Raw genomic sequence first — 18,513 nt, forward strand, 5'->3', positions numbered from 1 at the left:
GCACCAGTTACAAGCTGCTGGCTAGCACCACGCATCGCCTCCTCCCTTCAGTCGGCAGGGTTGGACGGAGCATCCTTCCAGCTCACCGAGGTCCTAGTGCTGAGCATCAAAAGCCATCTCAACGACCACCGTGCACGCATATTAATTGAGTGGCTACATATTAATTGGATTTTCTTCCACAAGTCAGTCATCTAGGTTTTAGTCATGTATTCATATCATCTGGAAGTAATCACAATCAACATTTTAATTAAGATAAAGGGAACAGACTGAATTTTAGGATTTGTTACCATTAACAAAGATTAAAAGAAACTTCACTTTAGTAAGATTATAACACAAAGAAGAAAACCATTAAATACTATTTCATTAAAAACTACAACTATGAAGCTATGTCCTCAATCTGTCGAGAAGCCAAACCCATTTCGTCAAATGGCCTCATCCAAAGGGAATTCAGGGAGAAAGTCTATTTTCAAAACGTAGCCTTTAATTAAAAAAGAAAAACATCTTTAAAGGCCATGGTGGGGGAGTAGGGGGTGAAGAAGCCAAAATATTGGTGCCCAGCAGAGAAATATGAGTGCCTGAGCAGATCCTTAGCTATGTGCACAAGGAATTCAGGATAATGTTCTTCTGCCAGAAACCCGGAACAAGGAGATCAAATGGATCTGGGCCAGGTCTGACTTGCTCTTGGCAGAGCTTAGACTTCAATTCCTAGACCACAATAGTATTAAGATCTTTTATAGGATAAGTAACTGAAATCAGGCTTAAATCTGAAGGACTACATGAAGTGACTGAAGAGACTGTATCAATTTTGGAAAATTAGCATTTGTGGGACGAAGGAACATTTGACTCCCAGCTACTTATTTCAGAACCACTGAAGTTCAAAACCTTAGGGTCTGAAGACAAATCATCTCTCTTCACTTACTCTGCATTACCAACTAAAATACAACCCAGTTGTTATTCTGCTGTCTGTATATTTGTAAAACCAAAGCATGTTTAAGAAATTGTCTGAGAAGGCTGTAGATTATTATTATTTTTAACATTTTTGACCTGTGCCAAATTAAACCAAACAAGAAGTATGCTGGAAGAGAGAGCATCTTCCCCTTATCCAAGCCCTTTCATAACTTTGTGATGACCAGAAAATTTGTGTTTATGACAGCAATGGGCTGCTTTTGAAACAGCTGCATCATTAGGATTTCAGCGGTACTATTGCAGAGTTCAGTCAAAAGCAGCAGGCTGCCGTACAGGGGACATCTCAACACACACAGCCTCGATTGTGGTTTTCACACAGAAGGAAAAACTCATCAGTAAAACATGGGGGAAAGATGTTTTAAAACACGCACCTCAGCATTAATTGCTTCTATTTTATTGACCTGCACATGTAACTTAAGCTCCAAGCTGTACGACTGTTCTAAAACAAAAAATTGGTAAATGAACCCTGAATTAAATGCTAATAGATCCTTTTCTTTTTTATACTGTGCTACCTTGCACCACTTTCCTCCTTAGAGCTGTCCAAATTACGTCAGTGATGCATTAAAGCCACACTCCCGTGCCCTTTTCCAAGCTGTATCCACGCAGTCCAGCTTTCCAGTTGTACTTTGCTGTTTCTCATGAAAAATATCTGCAAAGTAACTGACACCATAAGATGGCCAAGAGAAGCTTAACAGTAAAAGGGTATGGGAGTGTTTCCCAAGGAAGGAATTAATGGTAAGAGGTTAAGATGGTGTTTCACATCAATAATTGCACAAAATAACCCAATCAGTAGAGAGGGAAAAACACTGACGACTTATTTTGGTTTAAGTACAGTCAACCATCTCATACTTTTTGACGGACTAAGGAAATTCCAGTTTTAAAACTTAAGTTCAATCACTCAACAGGGATGAACCAAAGCAAACGAGAAGCACTTATAGCATATCGCCTCCTTTGGCGCAACCTGACACCCCATCACGTTCTCCAAGGAAAGGAGGCAAAAGCTGTGTTTTAAGAGTCAATACCTCCAAGTACAGTAAATGGGAAATTGAGGGGGGGAAAAAAATACATCAGTAGATTTCCAAAGATCTTGCTCCTCCTAACATTTATCCGCAGCACAGTCCTGGGTGAGCGGCGCGGGTGCTGTGGCAGGGCGCAGCATCCGTCACAAAGACAGCTCACGTTCTCTCTAAGCACCGCACATCTTTTTGCTTTGGAGAGTGTGTCTGCTCCAGTGCCGCGTAATTTGTATTTAAGCAACGTGGCTCTGTAAGGAGCTGAAAAAAATCGTCCTTGTCCAAGCAAGACAAGACTCACAGGAAACACTTTCTGTTCCTCTATCAAGGCTCTTCCACCACCTCCTGCTGTTTCCCTTCAACAAAAAGGTTAACCAACCAGGTTACTGAATGCTACTGCAGAAATCAAGCCTTCTAGTGAAAGCACGATGCTACGCTCAGGTTTTTAAGTGAAAACACACGTTCCTAGCACACGAGGTCTGTTGTCATCGGTGCACAACACCCATGCCAAACACGCACCTGAATATTTCCAGGATGAAACTTAAATCACATTGTAACCAGTGCTACCTTATCAAAGCTGTATTAACAAGAAAAAAAAGGCTATTAGAGAAGACATCTGGTAGAGTTAAAAAAAGTTCAAGTAATGGCACTGTCTGGAAACCTGTGGCTGTTTTGTTTCTTGCAGCAGCCCCATTACTGCACTGTATTAGATCTGCGCGTCTCTGGAATTTAATAGATCTCTGCACAGAGGAAGCTTTGCCAACTAGATCTGGTTCAGATCAGGCTACAGTGGGTTTGGCAGCGCTCTCCGCCTCTGAAGAGCGATCAATAAAATTACCTTCATGCTAAGTTCTGCTGCCTGCCAGATTTACAGACTTCCTATAGCATACCTTTCAAGAACAGCCGAGATGGTTTGTCACAGGGCTACCAATCACCCTTACATTTACATCCCCATGCCTCCATCAGCACCTGATAGATACCGGTAATCAGTCCCAGGGATGCTGTCACACCGAACGAACACAACGAGGAAGTTTGTCGAAGTTAATGCCGTCGCTAAAATTCGCTATCAATTCAACAGACCCCAGCTAGTGACAACCGAAGACGGAGAAATTGGAGCAAAAATCTCAATTATGCGAAGACAAAACAGATTAGAAGACAAAGGAAAATATGAGCTATGAAAACAGATTTTACTTTATCTATTGAATGGAGTAAGGAAGCACACAGGGTTCAATAGGAACCAGACCAATCCTACTCTTCTAATTTGTCAAAAATGGAGCGAGACAAATCTCCGCATGTTTTCCCTGCTATCCCTTCCCCCCTCCATCCCGATGTCCTACCAACTTTTGAAGCTAAAAGGCTCCTACAATGGACAGCTGGTTTTTGAACCCAGCACTCAGATCTCAGCATGCTGCCAGCAGCTGAAACGTGCAAGTGAGTTTTCACTCCCTCCCAGCTCCTGCATGCCATCAGCTTTTTAAAGCAATGCTCAGACAGATAAAAATAACAGGAGAGATCCAAGACATCGTGCCTTAAAAACACTTACCTCACTCGTGACTCCCAACCCTTTGCTTGGGTCCTAAACAAGCACTGCATTTGCTTGGATCCTAAAATAATACCCCACTAGAAAGGAACTGTATCTATTTAGAAGAGGAGCTTTTCAGAGCAATTGTTGTTTTGTGGCCAGACCAAGTACAAGTGCATTTGTACTTGCCGTGGCATCTTCCACTGCAAAAGGCACAAATGAAAGCTTCCCTAAAAACACACCAGTTTGTACCCCGCAGTATCTTTCATATCATATGCCGCTCTAAACAACTAAGGGACCTGAAAATTTGACTAGTTTCTTTAAAATGCACCAGTAAAATGAGTTCCAGTCACGTGGCAATGCTACAAGTGGCGCACAGTGCTGTAGCAAAACATCAGGGAATTGCCACCGGCTACTGAAGTACTTTCCATTCTTATTAACCATACCACCACCAGTAACAAGCCCTCCTGCCCGCATTAACTGCATTTCTCAATCTCAGCCCCGTGACTCTCACCCAGGCAGGGTGCTCGGGAGCTGTCCCTGCAGCCGCTGACGCTTGCCCCATGTCTGAGCTCCATGGAAGCTGTGAGCAACCAGTGGGTCTGCAAACCATCCTTATGAAAAGTCTTACTGGGAGTGTTCACGCTGAGCCACAAGGTCCATGCCTGGTCCAAGCCTCTGCAAGCACTACAAAATCAGAGGGGGAAGAAGTGAAGGAACAGGCGATGTCTTCTTCTGCCTTCATCTTTGCTCCCCAGCAGTGCTCCCTGGAGTTCCCCAGGCTTCAAATCAACTCCTTTTCAGCGTGACACCAGAGTATTTACGGCACGCCTTAAAAGCATGCCAAGAAGTTCTCCTAGCAGAGCAGATCTGCTATCAGACCTGGTGTTAGGCAACTCCCCAGGAACACAGGAGACAATGAACGCATTGTCCAAGTGCTTGCGATGACGTTCATCCCACACGGAAACCTGCCTGACGGAGCTCCTGCAGCACTGGCAGCCCAGAAGGGACACAGCAATTACTTACAGTGCCACTTTCGCTGACAGCTTCCCTAAGACAACACTTCTAGTTAATCGTATTTTACTTCTCAATTCCACCCAGCTGTTTATACGAATCCCAGCAAGCTGGAAGGAGCCCAGGAACAGAACTGGGGAAGACAAAGGAGGATAAATGTTACCCCTGACAGCTCCTAACCCGGTTAAGCCAAGCTGATCAAATCACTGAACTTCTTCCCACACACAAACCACTTGATTTCCTGACTCAGGAGGCAGACCTACAAGACTTGCTTTGGTCCTCCGGTTGTCCCCAACGAGTTTGGGAACCAAATCTGCTGCTCCTCTTCCCAGCCCCGGCTTATCTTAAAACAAGAGCCATTAACTCAAAGGGAACGACCAGCCTCGGCAGCATCACAGCTCTGCTTCACGCAAAGCTGCACGGAGCAACAAAAAGCAGGACGGCAGTAGAGACAGCTGACAAATAGCAGTAAGTAAAAAGTAAAGCTTCATCATGAGGATTTTATGGCCACTGGTGGAGCGCAATCGTTCTTCAGGAAAGCAAAAGAACTGCTCCTCTAGTATCAGTTTTAGTAGGCTGGATTCACCTTAACGTCAAGAGAAACCAGGGATGGAAGTATGAACTAATGCACGAAAGTAAGCCGTTGTACCTGCAATAACTGCTGGAACTGCACAGAGCACATCAGAAAACCAGTTACTAGCTCCTCGGTGCCACCAGATCTAGCCACTGGAATACAAGCTGCTCCGATATTTGTAGCATCTGCACTTGTAACTTGAGGTCGTACTGCTCCACAAGTAATTTCTCCCCCATTTTCTTAAATCACTCTGCTATTTGTAAAAGTGAAGCAGGCAAAACAGCTCTTAAAAGAGATGCGCTTTCTAATACAACTAATAACGTGAGAAGGAACAAGCCCATTCAGAGGCAATATAGCATTATTTCAGTGTTTCCTTCTGCTTCCTTTGCCTCCTTCGACCTGTTTGTCAAATGTAGGAAGCTTAAACGCTACGTAGGCATCATAAAACCAGTTCCTAGCTCTGCAATAAACTTAAACTCATCCAACTATGATTTAAGGTCTTACTGGAAAGAGCAAGTTGAACTCCAATTTACTTGAACACAGCTGAACAGCACTCGAGCCTCTTCTCAGGACTGACCCTTTTTACCCTGCAAGAAACTGTGCGTATATATCAGACAGCAGTTGTCATCTCAACTCCTCCCCACACCTTTTTAGCGGTTAAAAATAAAAATAAAACTCCACTTTTGTGTCTGAACTGCACCTAGAACACTGGGAAGTGTAGGCTAAGACTCATATGTGCAGCCCAAACCTTGTATTTATGATAACCAAAATGATAATGTACTTAATTAGTAGGCGACATTTCAAAGCTGTTGACTTTTTCTTCCCTGCTTCACTTGACATGTTCAGCTGAAGGCAAAACAAGACTGTTTTCCTGTTGGTATCTGGCACTAGGAGAGGAGAAATCAAGTGTCCTTTCCACTGTACATCTTTCCTTTCCCCAGCAGAAAAATCAACAGTGACAAATGCACTGAAAATTCATCTTTGCAAGCATAATCAACATCAAAGGTGTTTTTTTTTTTTTTTTGGTTCTGTCATCTTTACAAGTTCCTTTTATGCATTATGTCAGCAAGAAAAATCCAGCAGAAAAAAAAATAAAGACCTCAGAGCAGGCAAAAGTAAACACAAAGCAATGGTACTATTTCCATTTCAAAATACAGAAAATTGCCAGCAACACTGATGTCATATCCTTTGCACATTGAAAACATGAGAAAAGATAAACCCCGCTATTTATTTTTTTTTTTAAAGGCACTAAAACATCATGCAATGCCCTTCCCACAGAGTTTTGCAGTAAGCTTTAACATGTTGCATTAGACCAATGCTGACAAGAGAAGCTTCAGCTGTTGGTGCTGTTAATGCCCTGGGCAAGCACTGCAGCTCAGCAGGACCTTCTGCCCCGAATGGCAACTAGCACCTTGGAATTCCTTTCAAACACAAAAGCACCAGCTGATGGGCAAGAGCAGTATAGTGTTCTAACAACTGAGGCTGCATTAACTAAAAAGCCAACATCTCCTTAAAAAAGGAGAGGGAGGGAGAGCAGAGAGACATGCACAGGAGGGAGCCCCCAAGTGCCAACCAGTAGTAGCAAGGACATCAACACCGAAGAAAGCCTACGTGTTTTGCTCCACTGTGGTCTCACAAAAAATCAACTTTTAAGGACTGAAATGGAAAATCTGAGTAAGAAAGCCTGGAAGAAGCTGAATTCTGAAGAGAACAGATAGTAGACGAGCTACACCTGTAACTACACATGGATATCTACACTGCTACACACGGATAGCACGACAGCTTACTACGTATTCCGGGCTCCCCACAAGATGAGCAGTAGGTTGCTTTTATCAAACACCCTGCTCCAGCAGGGCACAGGGCCAAAGGAAGCAGAGGGGCCACGCCTGTCCAACAGGTGGTGGCTTCCTGCTCGGCACCCCAAGCAAGGGCTTCTCAGTGCAGCTCCTGCACACCAAGAAGGAAACGTTTCATGTTTTAATGTACAGATTGGGATAGAAAGGGGCAAACCGCAACTCCAACTCTTTGTTCTGGCACAGGTCCCCAGCTTTCTGCTTTTAAAAGAAGAAAGCACTACATGGTTCTTAAACCTTACGTTATTTCTCATTAACAGACACTGTCACACTGGCCTAGCACCCCTTTGCATCTCCACACAGTCCGTTGATGAGCTGAGATGAACCAGAAGCCAGCCCCCAAGCTTTGCTACCCCAGGTGGGCTATCTGACCTACAGCCAGGGCGAACTGCCCAGGAAAAAACATGAGCTCGGAGCCCCAGCTCGCCAAAAGCGCACCCCACTCCAAGCTCATTTCCCTGGGGATTTACAACAAAGCAGCCCGCAATTCCAGCTCTACAGCCTAGTCAATAACTGCATCTAAACAAGCACAGATCTCGGTCTTAGCAGCAAAACTCCCGCTATTTCAGAAGCTAGGAGGACTACTCGGGAGCTACGGGAAGAGATGCGGGCTCAGAAACATTGCCATCTCACTGGAGAACGGGGCGGGGAAAAGGAGAAGGAGGAGATGTGAAAATTTTTCTTACCAGTTTGAAGTCTTGAATGCTGCAGATGAAATACGGCGTATTCGGCCGGCGACTTTCAATATATACGCAATCTTTAAAAAACAAGATTTTAAAATAATGGAAATTAACTTCTGTGCCTCAAAGACCGACCATAAAAACAGGATAAATTAAAAACAGCCTATGCTTAGAAAGAGCCACCATTTCATTTGCATACCATGTAATTTATTCCAAGTGTGATCTAAAAATAGCAACTAGATGCTTTATGATGATAAATAAGGGAATTAGCAGCATAAAATAATTTTGATTTGAATAGACATTTTGCTGGAAAAACAAAGGAAGTCATAGCAGCCCACTGTGAAAGCAGTTAATAGAACGACCAGGTCACAACCTATGAACCAGATCAAAATAAGACAGGAAACTAATCAAATCTTTTGTGGTTAAGTTGGTATTAGGAACCTAGCACTAACATATTTTCTCTTCTAATTGTAAAGAAAACCAAGGCAACCAATCACAGATGAAATACAGCAAACTAAATTAGATTTACCGCAGGGAAGAGCTGTGCTTTCTCAAATTACATTTGACATGACAGAGACAGAGTAATTATTTTGGTTTGCTTTTGACAACTGGACTCTACGAGGTTGCTGTAAAATAAGGTTTGTTGTATTAAAAACAGTCTCGGCAATAATTGCAACAAAAGCAGTGCCTCGGAATAAAATTACAGCACGGATGGGGAGGAACTGCCTGATTAACGATGATACCCCTAGAAATCACCAAGTCCACACACAGCTTGCTAGAAGGCAGAGAGGCTGCTCCCAAAGCCAAGCAGGTATTTAAGGGACAATCATTGTGTTCTCCTGTTATTTTCAGGGAGCTAACTTCTGTTCGAAGACTGAAGACACAAAGAACACCAGATATTCTGTGAACGATTCTCCATGAACCTACCCACAATTTCTAAAAAAAAAAGAAAGTCAGATTTTTGTAAGGCACGTTCAAAACACAACTGAAGCCCTGCTTCCTGCCTTGGAAAACCCTGAAGCTACTCAAAACAAGGAGTTTCTAGTTCTTACGCTCCTCGAAGAACACTCCTAAGGATGCAGCATCATTTGTATTTCACCCCCCCCTTTTCGGGGATGTTTTTGCTGTTGTTTGTTTGTTGGTTTTGGTGTTTTTTTGGGGCAAAGCAAGGAGATGAACCTTGGAGTTACCCTCCAATACCTCACACTGTAACCAGAAGACGTTTGTTCCCATCTCAGTGATGAGACCAGAAGGAGAAAAGCAGGCAATAATTCCAGCTTTCTTATCAATCACTTAAAATCAAACTGAAATCATTTCTTTTCCTTCATCCTCATTTTCTATACCTCTACCTTCCTGAGTACTGTTCCAGATCGTCTCCAGGAATTTGCCAGTCGGCCTGCACTGCCTGGATTGCCCCGTGCCAGCAGCACGTCAAGACATTTTCACCCAGGTCTCTAAAAACGAACCCAAAACTTCCCAGAAGCATTACACCTGGAAGCCAGGCATGCCGTGTTTCAAATCCAAACCGTTCACTTCCATCATCATTATAGACGCTACCCACCAAATTAACACTTCCTTTAATTGCAAAGCCATACAATCAGAGCAGCAGTAAGTCTTTTCCCTGTAGATCAGAAAATAACCCGTACGTACAGCCTCAATTCAAGTCTGCTGGTGAGGACAGCTGAAGTTGCACGCTCAGTGGCAGCAACTCGAAGACAAAGGTATTTCTCAGTTTTACCGACCGGTGTTTCAATCTAGACTGGAAAAGATGCTGGTCTTCAGGAGGTTACAAATCAGGTTGGTGCCAGAGCACGTAAGTATCAAAGTCAGGCAGAAGGTCACCCTGACTCCCGCAGAAAGGAGCTCTCCAGCTGACAAGCACAGCTCGCCACGGCCCACGTCCCCAGAGAATATGAGAGCTGGCAAACAGCTAAAAGCAATCACTTCAACTGTCACCAGAGCCTTGCTAGGAGAGCTCAAGTAGCATGGGCTTTTAAAAGAGAAACAGGAAAAGGTTACCCAGACCCTCCTCCTCTTCAAAAGAAAATCCGTTTAGCACAGCTGCTACTTAGTGGTGAACACATTGGGCAATTCCTTGAATTAAAAAACCTAAACCCATGGAGCACAGGTTCACGGAACGGATCACAGGGGTGTCTCATGAGTGCATGCAGGAGTTGTGAACCGAGGGCGAAGTGACAGCACAGGGAGCTCCTGGGATAGCATCTTCCTCCTCCTCCTCGTCATCCCTGCCTTGTCCAGGGACAGCACCTTCCTCCTCCTCCATGCCCCTGCCCTGTCACAGCCCAAGTGGCCGCCTCCTGCCGGTTTGTCCCGCAGCCACAGCGACCACCCAAGCGATGCCCAAAAAGCCGAGGGTCAGATTTCCACTTATGCCATTCGTTATAAAACAGGCTCCTCCACCCAAACAGCCCCCATCCATCACAAAATGCGCTGCTAATCGCTTCACAACAGCATTTGTGAGGTCCAACAAACCTGACAAAATGGATTTAAGCTGGAAATACATTGCTTATTTCATTGCAGGAATCAAAGACCCAGGATCAGAATGTGTCGGTTACAGTCCATATGGGGCCTGGCCTGTTTTGGGAACTTCTGCATGGCTCTTTTTAGCACAAAAATGCCAACAAAATGAAGAATTCTGCTTTAACGTGGCTGTCACCTGCTTACCAGGTGGCAACCCGACGGGAACTTAACCCCAACTGCATTTGGAGGCAATGCTGACAGGCAGAAGGATAACACAACCGACTGCAGAGTGAAACAATCAGCACCAGAAACACAGGTGCTTGGAAAAAAATGCATTTTAAGTATTAAATAAGGTTAAGTTTTAGAGCAAAGAATTCTGGCAGTAAAAGGAGATGGCAGGGAAGGGTTCAGGGAAGAGTTAACTCATGCAGAATTTATTGTGAGTCCTTTACACCACCACCACTGGAGCAGAGGAGGAGACACAGTCAGGAGAACACAATGCGAGAGCAACCCAAGGATTTACTGAATTAACCTCTATTAATTACGGGGTCCCAGGAAACCATGGTAGACAGCAAGGCTACGCAGGTACCCACAGAAGCAGCATCAGTTTAAAGTTTTCTGCTGCTTGTTTTTCCTATCGGTGATGTGACAAACCAAATGCCTTGCAGCAAGAGGCTCAAAAGAATTCTGATGGATGTGAACCACACCACGATGTTTTCTCTTTTTTAATAAGAAAATTATTACAAGCATTCCTATATAACAACCCCCGGTATCTCTGTAGAATTACGCCGAATTACTTCCATTCAGATCGAGCCCAATTTGCCTCTCCCAAATGACCAATTTCAAATTCCATATTTCCTAGCTCGGATCGCAGCAGCTGTTGCAACAGCATGCATATGTGCATTTTAAAAGCTTGAAATAGCATATATGTAATCAACCATCAACACCAGAAGAACTGTAATCTACTCAGCTTGTAACTCATACAGTACTTCTCACCCCAAACCCTCAAAATCCTACAGAATTTGTCAGCGACTCTCTTGGGAGGTAAGCACCAAACGCATCCTCCTTGCCTCTTCACCTTGATGGGCGTGCTTCAGTGTAGTTACTCAGCAGCCACAGCACCTGAGCCATATGAAACCCATGTTTTCCTGACCTTTTTTCCTGTTATCCTGGGTTTCCTTGCCCAATCTTTCCATTTTGACAGCCCTCTGCTCACTCCAACCAGCTGCTCAGGGTCCTGGCTGGTGCAGTCACCTGCTGGAACGGGTTCTCACCCACGCGGGAGAAATTTTTCAGGATGCTCAGAGGAGTCTGGATAAAAAGCTACAAGATTTCAGATACAGGGACCAACTTTAGCAATTCTCTTCCCTTAATGCCTCAGTTCCTCAAGCCTCCCTGCCTGGGTGCTCTCAGGCAGCACGCTGAACAAACGGCTGAGCATCCGCCTGAAACAGTGCAGACAAAAGCAACGAAACGGAATCTGGCAGCTACCACGGATATAGCAAACACGTCGACTCGCTGGTTTGTTGCAGCAGGGAAAGGCACATCTGGCTGCCTGCCAACGCGAAAAACAAAGATGACATCCAGTTAAGGCGACTGCAAAGCAACGGAGGCCGAAGAGATAAGAAAACAAGTTAATTCGGGTGCAAGGAAATGCCAAGAGAGATAGAAACTGGAAAACCGCCAGAAGGAGGAACAGTTATGGATGCAGCCACATTAGCCGCTCAAAACTCACCTTAAAAAGCAATTACTTTCATTTACCAGAGATCCTAAACGCAAATACATCATCTTGAAGAACAGCTACGTGGACCCAGGTGACAAAACACAACTGTGCATTGTTTTCCAAATGCAAACCTACACTGATAAGGCTTATGCCCACGAAAAAAAAGGAACGTGAGCCTACAGGAGTGGCTACTGGAATGTGCTGTTGCACCCTTTTTTTTCCCCTGATCACATACTTGTGCAACATTTCAGCTGTATGTGGCTGCAGAGAGCTTTTGCATAGACTTTGACAACTTCAGTCGATTTCTCAGCGCTGTTGTGCGGGCTGCTCTGCCTCTGAGCATCTACCGCCACTTCATGCCGACTGCAGAAGATGCCCCATCCCTCAAAAAGAAACAGCTTAAAAAAAGAAAGAAATCCCAAAATAAAGATGCTCCTCACACAGACAAGTTTACTTGCTTCTGAATTTTTACTGCTTAGCAGTTTTATGTAGCTTGAGTGACACGTACTCCGTGTGCTAAATGGAAAGCTGAAGCCCGAGGCTGTTTGTCAGCCTAAAACACGATGGACCTAAATGCGCTCTCCCTTCAGACAGCCCAAAGAAATTCTGGGCAGTTGTTTCAACATCTATTATTCCTGAAAGGAAACCACAGCACAGGTGTGTTTCAGCCATCTACTTGCTCCTGCAATATTAACATTCACTCCTACCACCAGTCAATCCTCTCCACTTCAAAAAGCCCAACGAAACTCAGACTGACTAGAAATGCTTTTCTGTATGTTTCTTAACTTAAACACAGTTCAGTGTCACATCCACGCAAGCGGACCTTCCCTTCCCGGTCATTTGCTCTTTCCTACCCCGTTACAGCTCCATCAACCGCTGCCACCGCCTGTGCTGGCTGCTTCGCCTCTGCAAGGACTCCTTCAGCAGTGAACGTGGGGACGTGGCTTGCTGGGCACGGCTCAGGAACCTCCAGCGAGGCACTCACACCACTGGCACGAGTGGAACAACACCCACAGCCACTCGGCACCACTGGGGACAGCGTCCCCTGCGACTGGGGAACAGATCCTACGTACCCTACATCAGCACCACCGTGCGACAAGGAAATTGCTGCAAGGTAAGCTACATGATCAGCTACAGAAAGCAAAAAAACGTTGCTCTGAACATCAGCAGAGCAGGTGCAGGACAGGTTACCTGCTTGTGCTGAAGGTCTATCAGCATCCTGCGCTGATGAGTAAGTAGAGGAAGCGTGAGGCCAGCAGGCACCCGGGGAACGGGCTGTGCTACGAACCCACACGCTGCCTTCCTCCACAGCAAGTAACAGCTTCCAAAGCCTCCTCAGCACCAACCTGTTGCACCACAGAGCTTGCTGATAACCCAAACTCTCCAATGTGGAGAAAAAAACAATGAAAAACCCAGCTTCCCATAACCTTCACCGCTCTGATGGCAATATAAAGAAATCTACGTTCCCCGCACACACTCACTGCATTCTCCACCCCGAGTACATTCGCTTTCTTTCCTACTCATGTAAAACGTTCCCCTGGAGTCCAAGTATTTCTAGGGCACGTGGCAGGGAGCCACAGCTTCTTCAGGCTTTGATGCTCACCACAAGTGCCCTGGTTTGAAGGGTTACATCAGCGTGCCCACACGGAGAGCTGCTTTTAAAATCAGAGCTCACACACACGGGCTTCAAGATCTTTTGGTAAAACAAGCCACGACCTCACCGAGCACACGAACCTTCATCAGCTTAAAGAAAGCAGTTTATTTGGTAACCGTCTTCCCCATTAATCCTTTGGGGTTTTAGCTAATGAGTCAACACTTGCATCACCCAAGCAATAAGGCCTCGGGTGCTCTGCACAGTGCTCGCTTCCAAGACGTTCCTTGAAAGCCACCCACAAGGAGCTGCTTCAGGGCCCAGCTGCAAGCAACCAGCGGTTCAGCACATTTCCCAGTTTTGACATCCCAGTACCTTACATTCTCTCCCTCGTTTTCTTTTTATTCGGATATTCTACATCAGAGTTAGATGTTCTGACAAATGGTATGCCTGCCGGACATGCAAATGGTCACTTCTGAACGAGTCAGGTACAGCAGTGAAATGAGGACAGGGCTCAGCAGATGGCGAGTTCAAACAGCTCGCGCACAATTCCTGCGCTGTCGCAGCCAAGCAGGCTCATGTAGCCAGTAGTATTGCCGGCTCCTATTCGGCCAGTGTGCTAAAACCATGCTCTGTGAATGCGTACCCTGCCTGTTCCACATCCAGTGCTTCTACCTTAATGTAGAAATAGGCAGGAAAGCCTTTTTTTTTTCTTTTTTTAAACAAGCACTTATCCCACTTCCTTTAAATCTACAGATTCAGGTGCGTGCAGCAGAAATCCCTGTGATGCATCTGAGAAACTAAAGGAAAGTGTCCAGGCAAGCCCCGTGCTTGCTCCACCACTACCACCCTGGGTTAAAAAAATAGAAAAAGGAAAACCATCATCGAGATGGTCCCCAACCCTTTGGGAGACAAATACGTAAAAGGTATTTACATCCCATAATAGAGGTGCCTGAAACAAAGAGCTCAGCTGCCCTCGCCCCTAGTGGTGAGTGGTTCCACCCCAATGGTTCCCCCAAATTCTCTGCCGCAGCCAGACCCAGTGTCACAGTACTTACCTGCCCCAACCCTTCACCGCCACCCAGAAAGTTAAATAAATGCAATTAAGAGAAGGACATTAGCAGACACAGGTCATTAACAGCCAAGTGCTACCTTAGACGGGCTCAGAATAACAATTCTCAACATTCAGTGAGCTCTCAGCGCTGAGATCTGAATTTGCCGGTGTTCCAGAAACCATACCCCAAACCCCTGCAAAGGAAGGTGAGCGCTGGAAGCAGACCTCTAACCCCAGCAACACATCAGGCACGGTGCTTTAATACCAGACTTGAACATGAGGAGGAGTGCATCGGGACCCCTAGATGTGTGGATTTACCTAGCAAAATATTCCTGCTGGCAGGTAGGGAGCTGTGCCGTTACCTCTTCCCCCTCCACGGCTGACAACAAATTGCTGGGCTGATCTGTCGGTGTCACTGCCTGCTGAGCAGATTTCAAGCAACGCTGCTGGCTCCTTGTCAGGAAACAATGTGCTCGAGCCCTGTTCTGCAATAAATGGTTCAAGCAATTTACTGTGTTCATTTGAAACTCACAGGAGTATTCCCGATGCCTGGACTGTAGTTCTTATTTGGCAAATGATTTTATTATAAACTGGTATCATAGCGAATCCATTTTCTTTAAAGGGTTTCTGCTGCTGTTTAATGGACTGTCAGTATAATTTAGATTTCATCTATTTAAACTCATTCAAGCCTAGCTCCTGATTGTACAATAAATGGAACATATTTCTATTCAACAAAATTAATGACAGTTAATTGTAGTCTGCAGCTCCCAATTTTATAAAAGCAACTGTTCTGCAGCTCAGGCACCAAGCTCCAGCATTTCCCACACCAATTATTTTTCCACACTTGCCACGCACGCCCACGACACCGTGCACAGCTCCTCCTGCAAGATGCGTGCTGCTGCTGCCAAAACACGCCACAACAGAAGGGCTCAGCCCTTCGTTGGAGGGCCTCGGCCACTAATTCATTGTAGGCGATCCTCCTGTCTTAGAGTAGGTTTTCTTTTTCAATTAAATACGTTGAAAGAAAGAACGGTGGCATAATAGTGCAGGCCACTAAAAAAGAAAAGTAATTTCCGCAACACCCATTCAGCCTAAGAGCTGCTTCTTTAGCAGCAGATAAGGTTTACTGCTCACATCCCATTTAAAACACTCTTCTGCTCTGAGCACTTTTGATAATGACACAATATTTGCTCCTAACACTTCTCGCTGCTGTCTTCCAAATGCCTACCTGGCCACACCTGTCTCGCAGCCCCAACTGGATGCATGTCAACAACTCCTCACAGCCACCTATTTATAAAGCACTGTGCAAGACAAAACCCGAGCAGCACCACAAATGTACCACACAGCTACGTGACTCCAGTTTTTATTTCTATTTTTTTCAGACATCCTCATTTGTTTCCAATTAAAATCCTCAGTGTGCAACATACACCACACTCCTAAGGAAGAATGATCGCCATGGAGGATCTCTCCGAGACCTGAGATGCAAGCATTGAGTAACACAAAACCAACACAGACGTTAAGGTCTCCCCAGACCACCTGACCAATGTCCGCAACATCCCAGGGCTCAGCACGCAACTGCCTGATGGGCGCAAAAACCTCCAGAGGTTTGGGGACAGAGGCTCTGTATCACAGACGCGGGCTGGGATGCTCTCATGCCCCTTCCACTCCCTCGTCTCCAAGCCCTCTTGACATGGCTCTGAGCTCAAGAAGTTGTTCTGCTGGACCCTGCATAATTATAACCCTGCTCTTACGTGCTAAGCAAGCACACCAAGACAGCTTGGAAGAGAAAACCCACCTATTCCCATGCCTGCCACAAACACTAACTGGTCGCTTAACTTCTCCCCCTTAGCCACCCTTTCGCTAATTACAGCCCAACACACTACACCACCTCACAAAGATACCTACGGGCTTTATTCGTGCAACCCTCAACTGGGAAAAAAAATACAGCCCTTATTTCCCTAGCACTGGCCCAACACTTTGTCTTCCCAAACAAACAGGCAGAAAGTAATCCATTTTATGAGCTGCTGGTGCAGCCCTGAGCAGTAACACCCGTGCCAAGTAGAGGTGCCATGTGGGTGCAGGTATTCTCACATCATTCTGTGTTCAAAGCCCCGCAGTCCCTTGCCTCAGAGCCTGCTGCGATGCACACGCTGACAGCCAGGTGAGGAAGCTTCAGTGACGTGCTCCCTGTTGGCTGCTAACCTGATGCTCAGCTACCTGCTTTTTATTTTTATTTTTATTTTTTTTAAATCAAGACTGGCAGCACTGAAAAAGACATCTGTATTTAAAAAACAATCAAATAACACGTTTTCTGAAATGATTCTCCTATTGTTTAAATTTGTGAACCGCTCTGAGATGCCTTTAACAGAATAAATTAGTGCAGCAGCTGTAAGGCCGATCCTACAGCAGAAGTGTATTCACGTTGTGTCGACATGGTGATGTTACATTTTCTTCCTTCGTTTTAAAGCAAAATAATTAAGCTAGTATGCTAGACAGCTGCTTCAACAAGAAATGCCCACTTCAGGGAGAAAAAAAAAGATTTCCTTGCTATTAAGGAAAGAAGAGTACAATTACCACAGTAAAAACACAAGCATAACTTCATTTTAAACCAAAGAAAATGAAAATCATGTCTACATTTAGGTATATTCCTTTCCTAAGCAAACAACGCAAATAAAATGTCTAAGCAACCTTCTGCTTGGAGCATGAAGCAAGCTGCATCGCTCCCAGCACAGACATTACATTAGGAGCACACCTGGCACAGGTATTGCCACTAGAGCTGGTCACGCTCTTATTATTTATCCGGTGGTCAACAGGACACATGGCAACTTCCACCGGTCAAAAGTAGGAAATGCAGCTGGTAAATTAATACAGTAGAAGTTCAAACTCATAAGTGAAATACATTGAGGACAGGCCATGAGCAATTACTGCAGCCACAGACTCACTTTCCCTCCCTGAAAACCACGACTTCAAGGAATCCCTTCCCTGAGTCCAACTTCCCCCTGTTGCTTCCCACGCCGTGTTTTTATTTCCAGATTGCCATTTGCCTAACTTCGGAACGGCACGCTGCCTTCCCCTAAAGCCTTCCTCTATGGTCAGTCACCATCCTCCCACACTCCCCCTCTGCAAAAATAATTCCCTAAGCCAGCCTGCAGATCTTCTTGGATCCGTGGCCCACAATTACCTACGGTAATTAAAGCACAAGCTTTCATTAGAGCAGCAGTGGCAGACACAAATAACCACCTTACCAGCAAGGCCGTCAAGGGAAGTTCCTCCTCCACTCCGCAACAGCTCCACAGCACCCCTGCTTTACCAAACTGGTTTAGTTTTCATTACAAGCTCCTCAGGGAGCACGTTACGGAGATTCCCACACACAGCACACATTGCAGTGAGCTCACGTGTTACCTTGAATAATATTTTGTTCAAGGAGTCAATGATGATACCGGAGCAGACAAGAACACAGTAACAGTGTCTTACTATTCAGTTCGGCTTGTTTTCTGCTAACAGCCTGTATATAAAAGAATTAGTTAAAAGCAATTAAGTAGCAAACATTTTGCCACGTAAGCCTAATTATTTTCTAGGAATACTAATATTCACCTACTCTATCTTTAAAGAACTTCTTTTTGGAAAATAAAATCTCAAATTTTGAGAATGAAAACAAATTATAGCTGCTGTTATAAATAAAAAGAATCCAGTAGTGAAAAACAAGAACAGCACAAGTTTCAGCTGCACGTGGAAACTGTTCTCTATGGATTTCAACTTCAAAAGAAAGAGTTCCTGTGATGCTTTTACACACTTTGTTAACCTTCCTGATGTTTTATGTCTGACCAACTACTACTCCAAGTCTTTGCTCTAGTTTTTCTGTCTTTTAACTACTGCTGCATTTGTTTCCACTAAAACAGCAGTCAAAGACAATCTCTTCTTCTAGCAGGTTGTTAGGAGCTTTCTTCATCACCATTCCCATATGCAGCAAGGTTGCAAACACAGCGGCACCAGTGTGCAAAACAAGGGAACTCTTCTAAGCACGTTAAGCAGCGCGGCTCTT

General features: G+C 45.0%; 1 protein-coding gene across 4 annotated transcripts in view; it reads right to left on the bottom strand.

Annotated features, from left to right (window-relative positions):
* The window catches only part of RERE (arginine-glutamic acid dipeptide repeats), a 232,261-nt gene that overhangs the window by 133,715 nt on the left and 80,033 nt on the right, over positions 1-18,513 (bottom strand). For all 4 annotated transcript variants that reach the window (XM_040533319.1, XM_040533315.1, XM_040533316.1 and 1 more), the window contains one exon: positions 7,629-7,699. In XM_040533319.1, coding sequence (XP_040389253.1) covers positions 7,629-7,699 — 71 coding nt within the window. The remainder of the gene's footprint in view (positions 1-7,628; positions 7,700-18,513) is intronic.

The sequence above is a fragment of the Cygnus olor genome, chromosome 21 (assembly GCF_009769625.2).
Source record: "Cygnus olor isolate bCygOlo1 chromosome 21, bCygOlo1.pri.v2, whole genome shotgun sequence".
NCBI lineage: Eukaryota > Metazoa > Chordata > Aves > Anseriformes > Anatidae > Cygnus > Cygnus olor.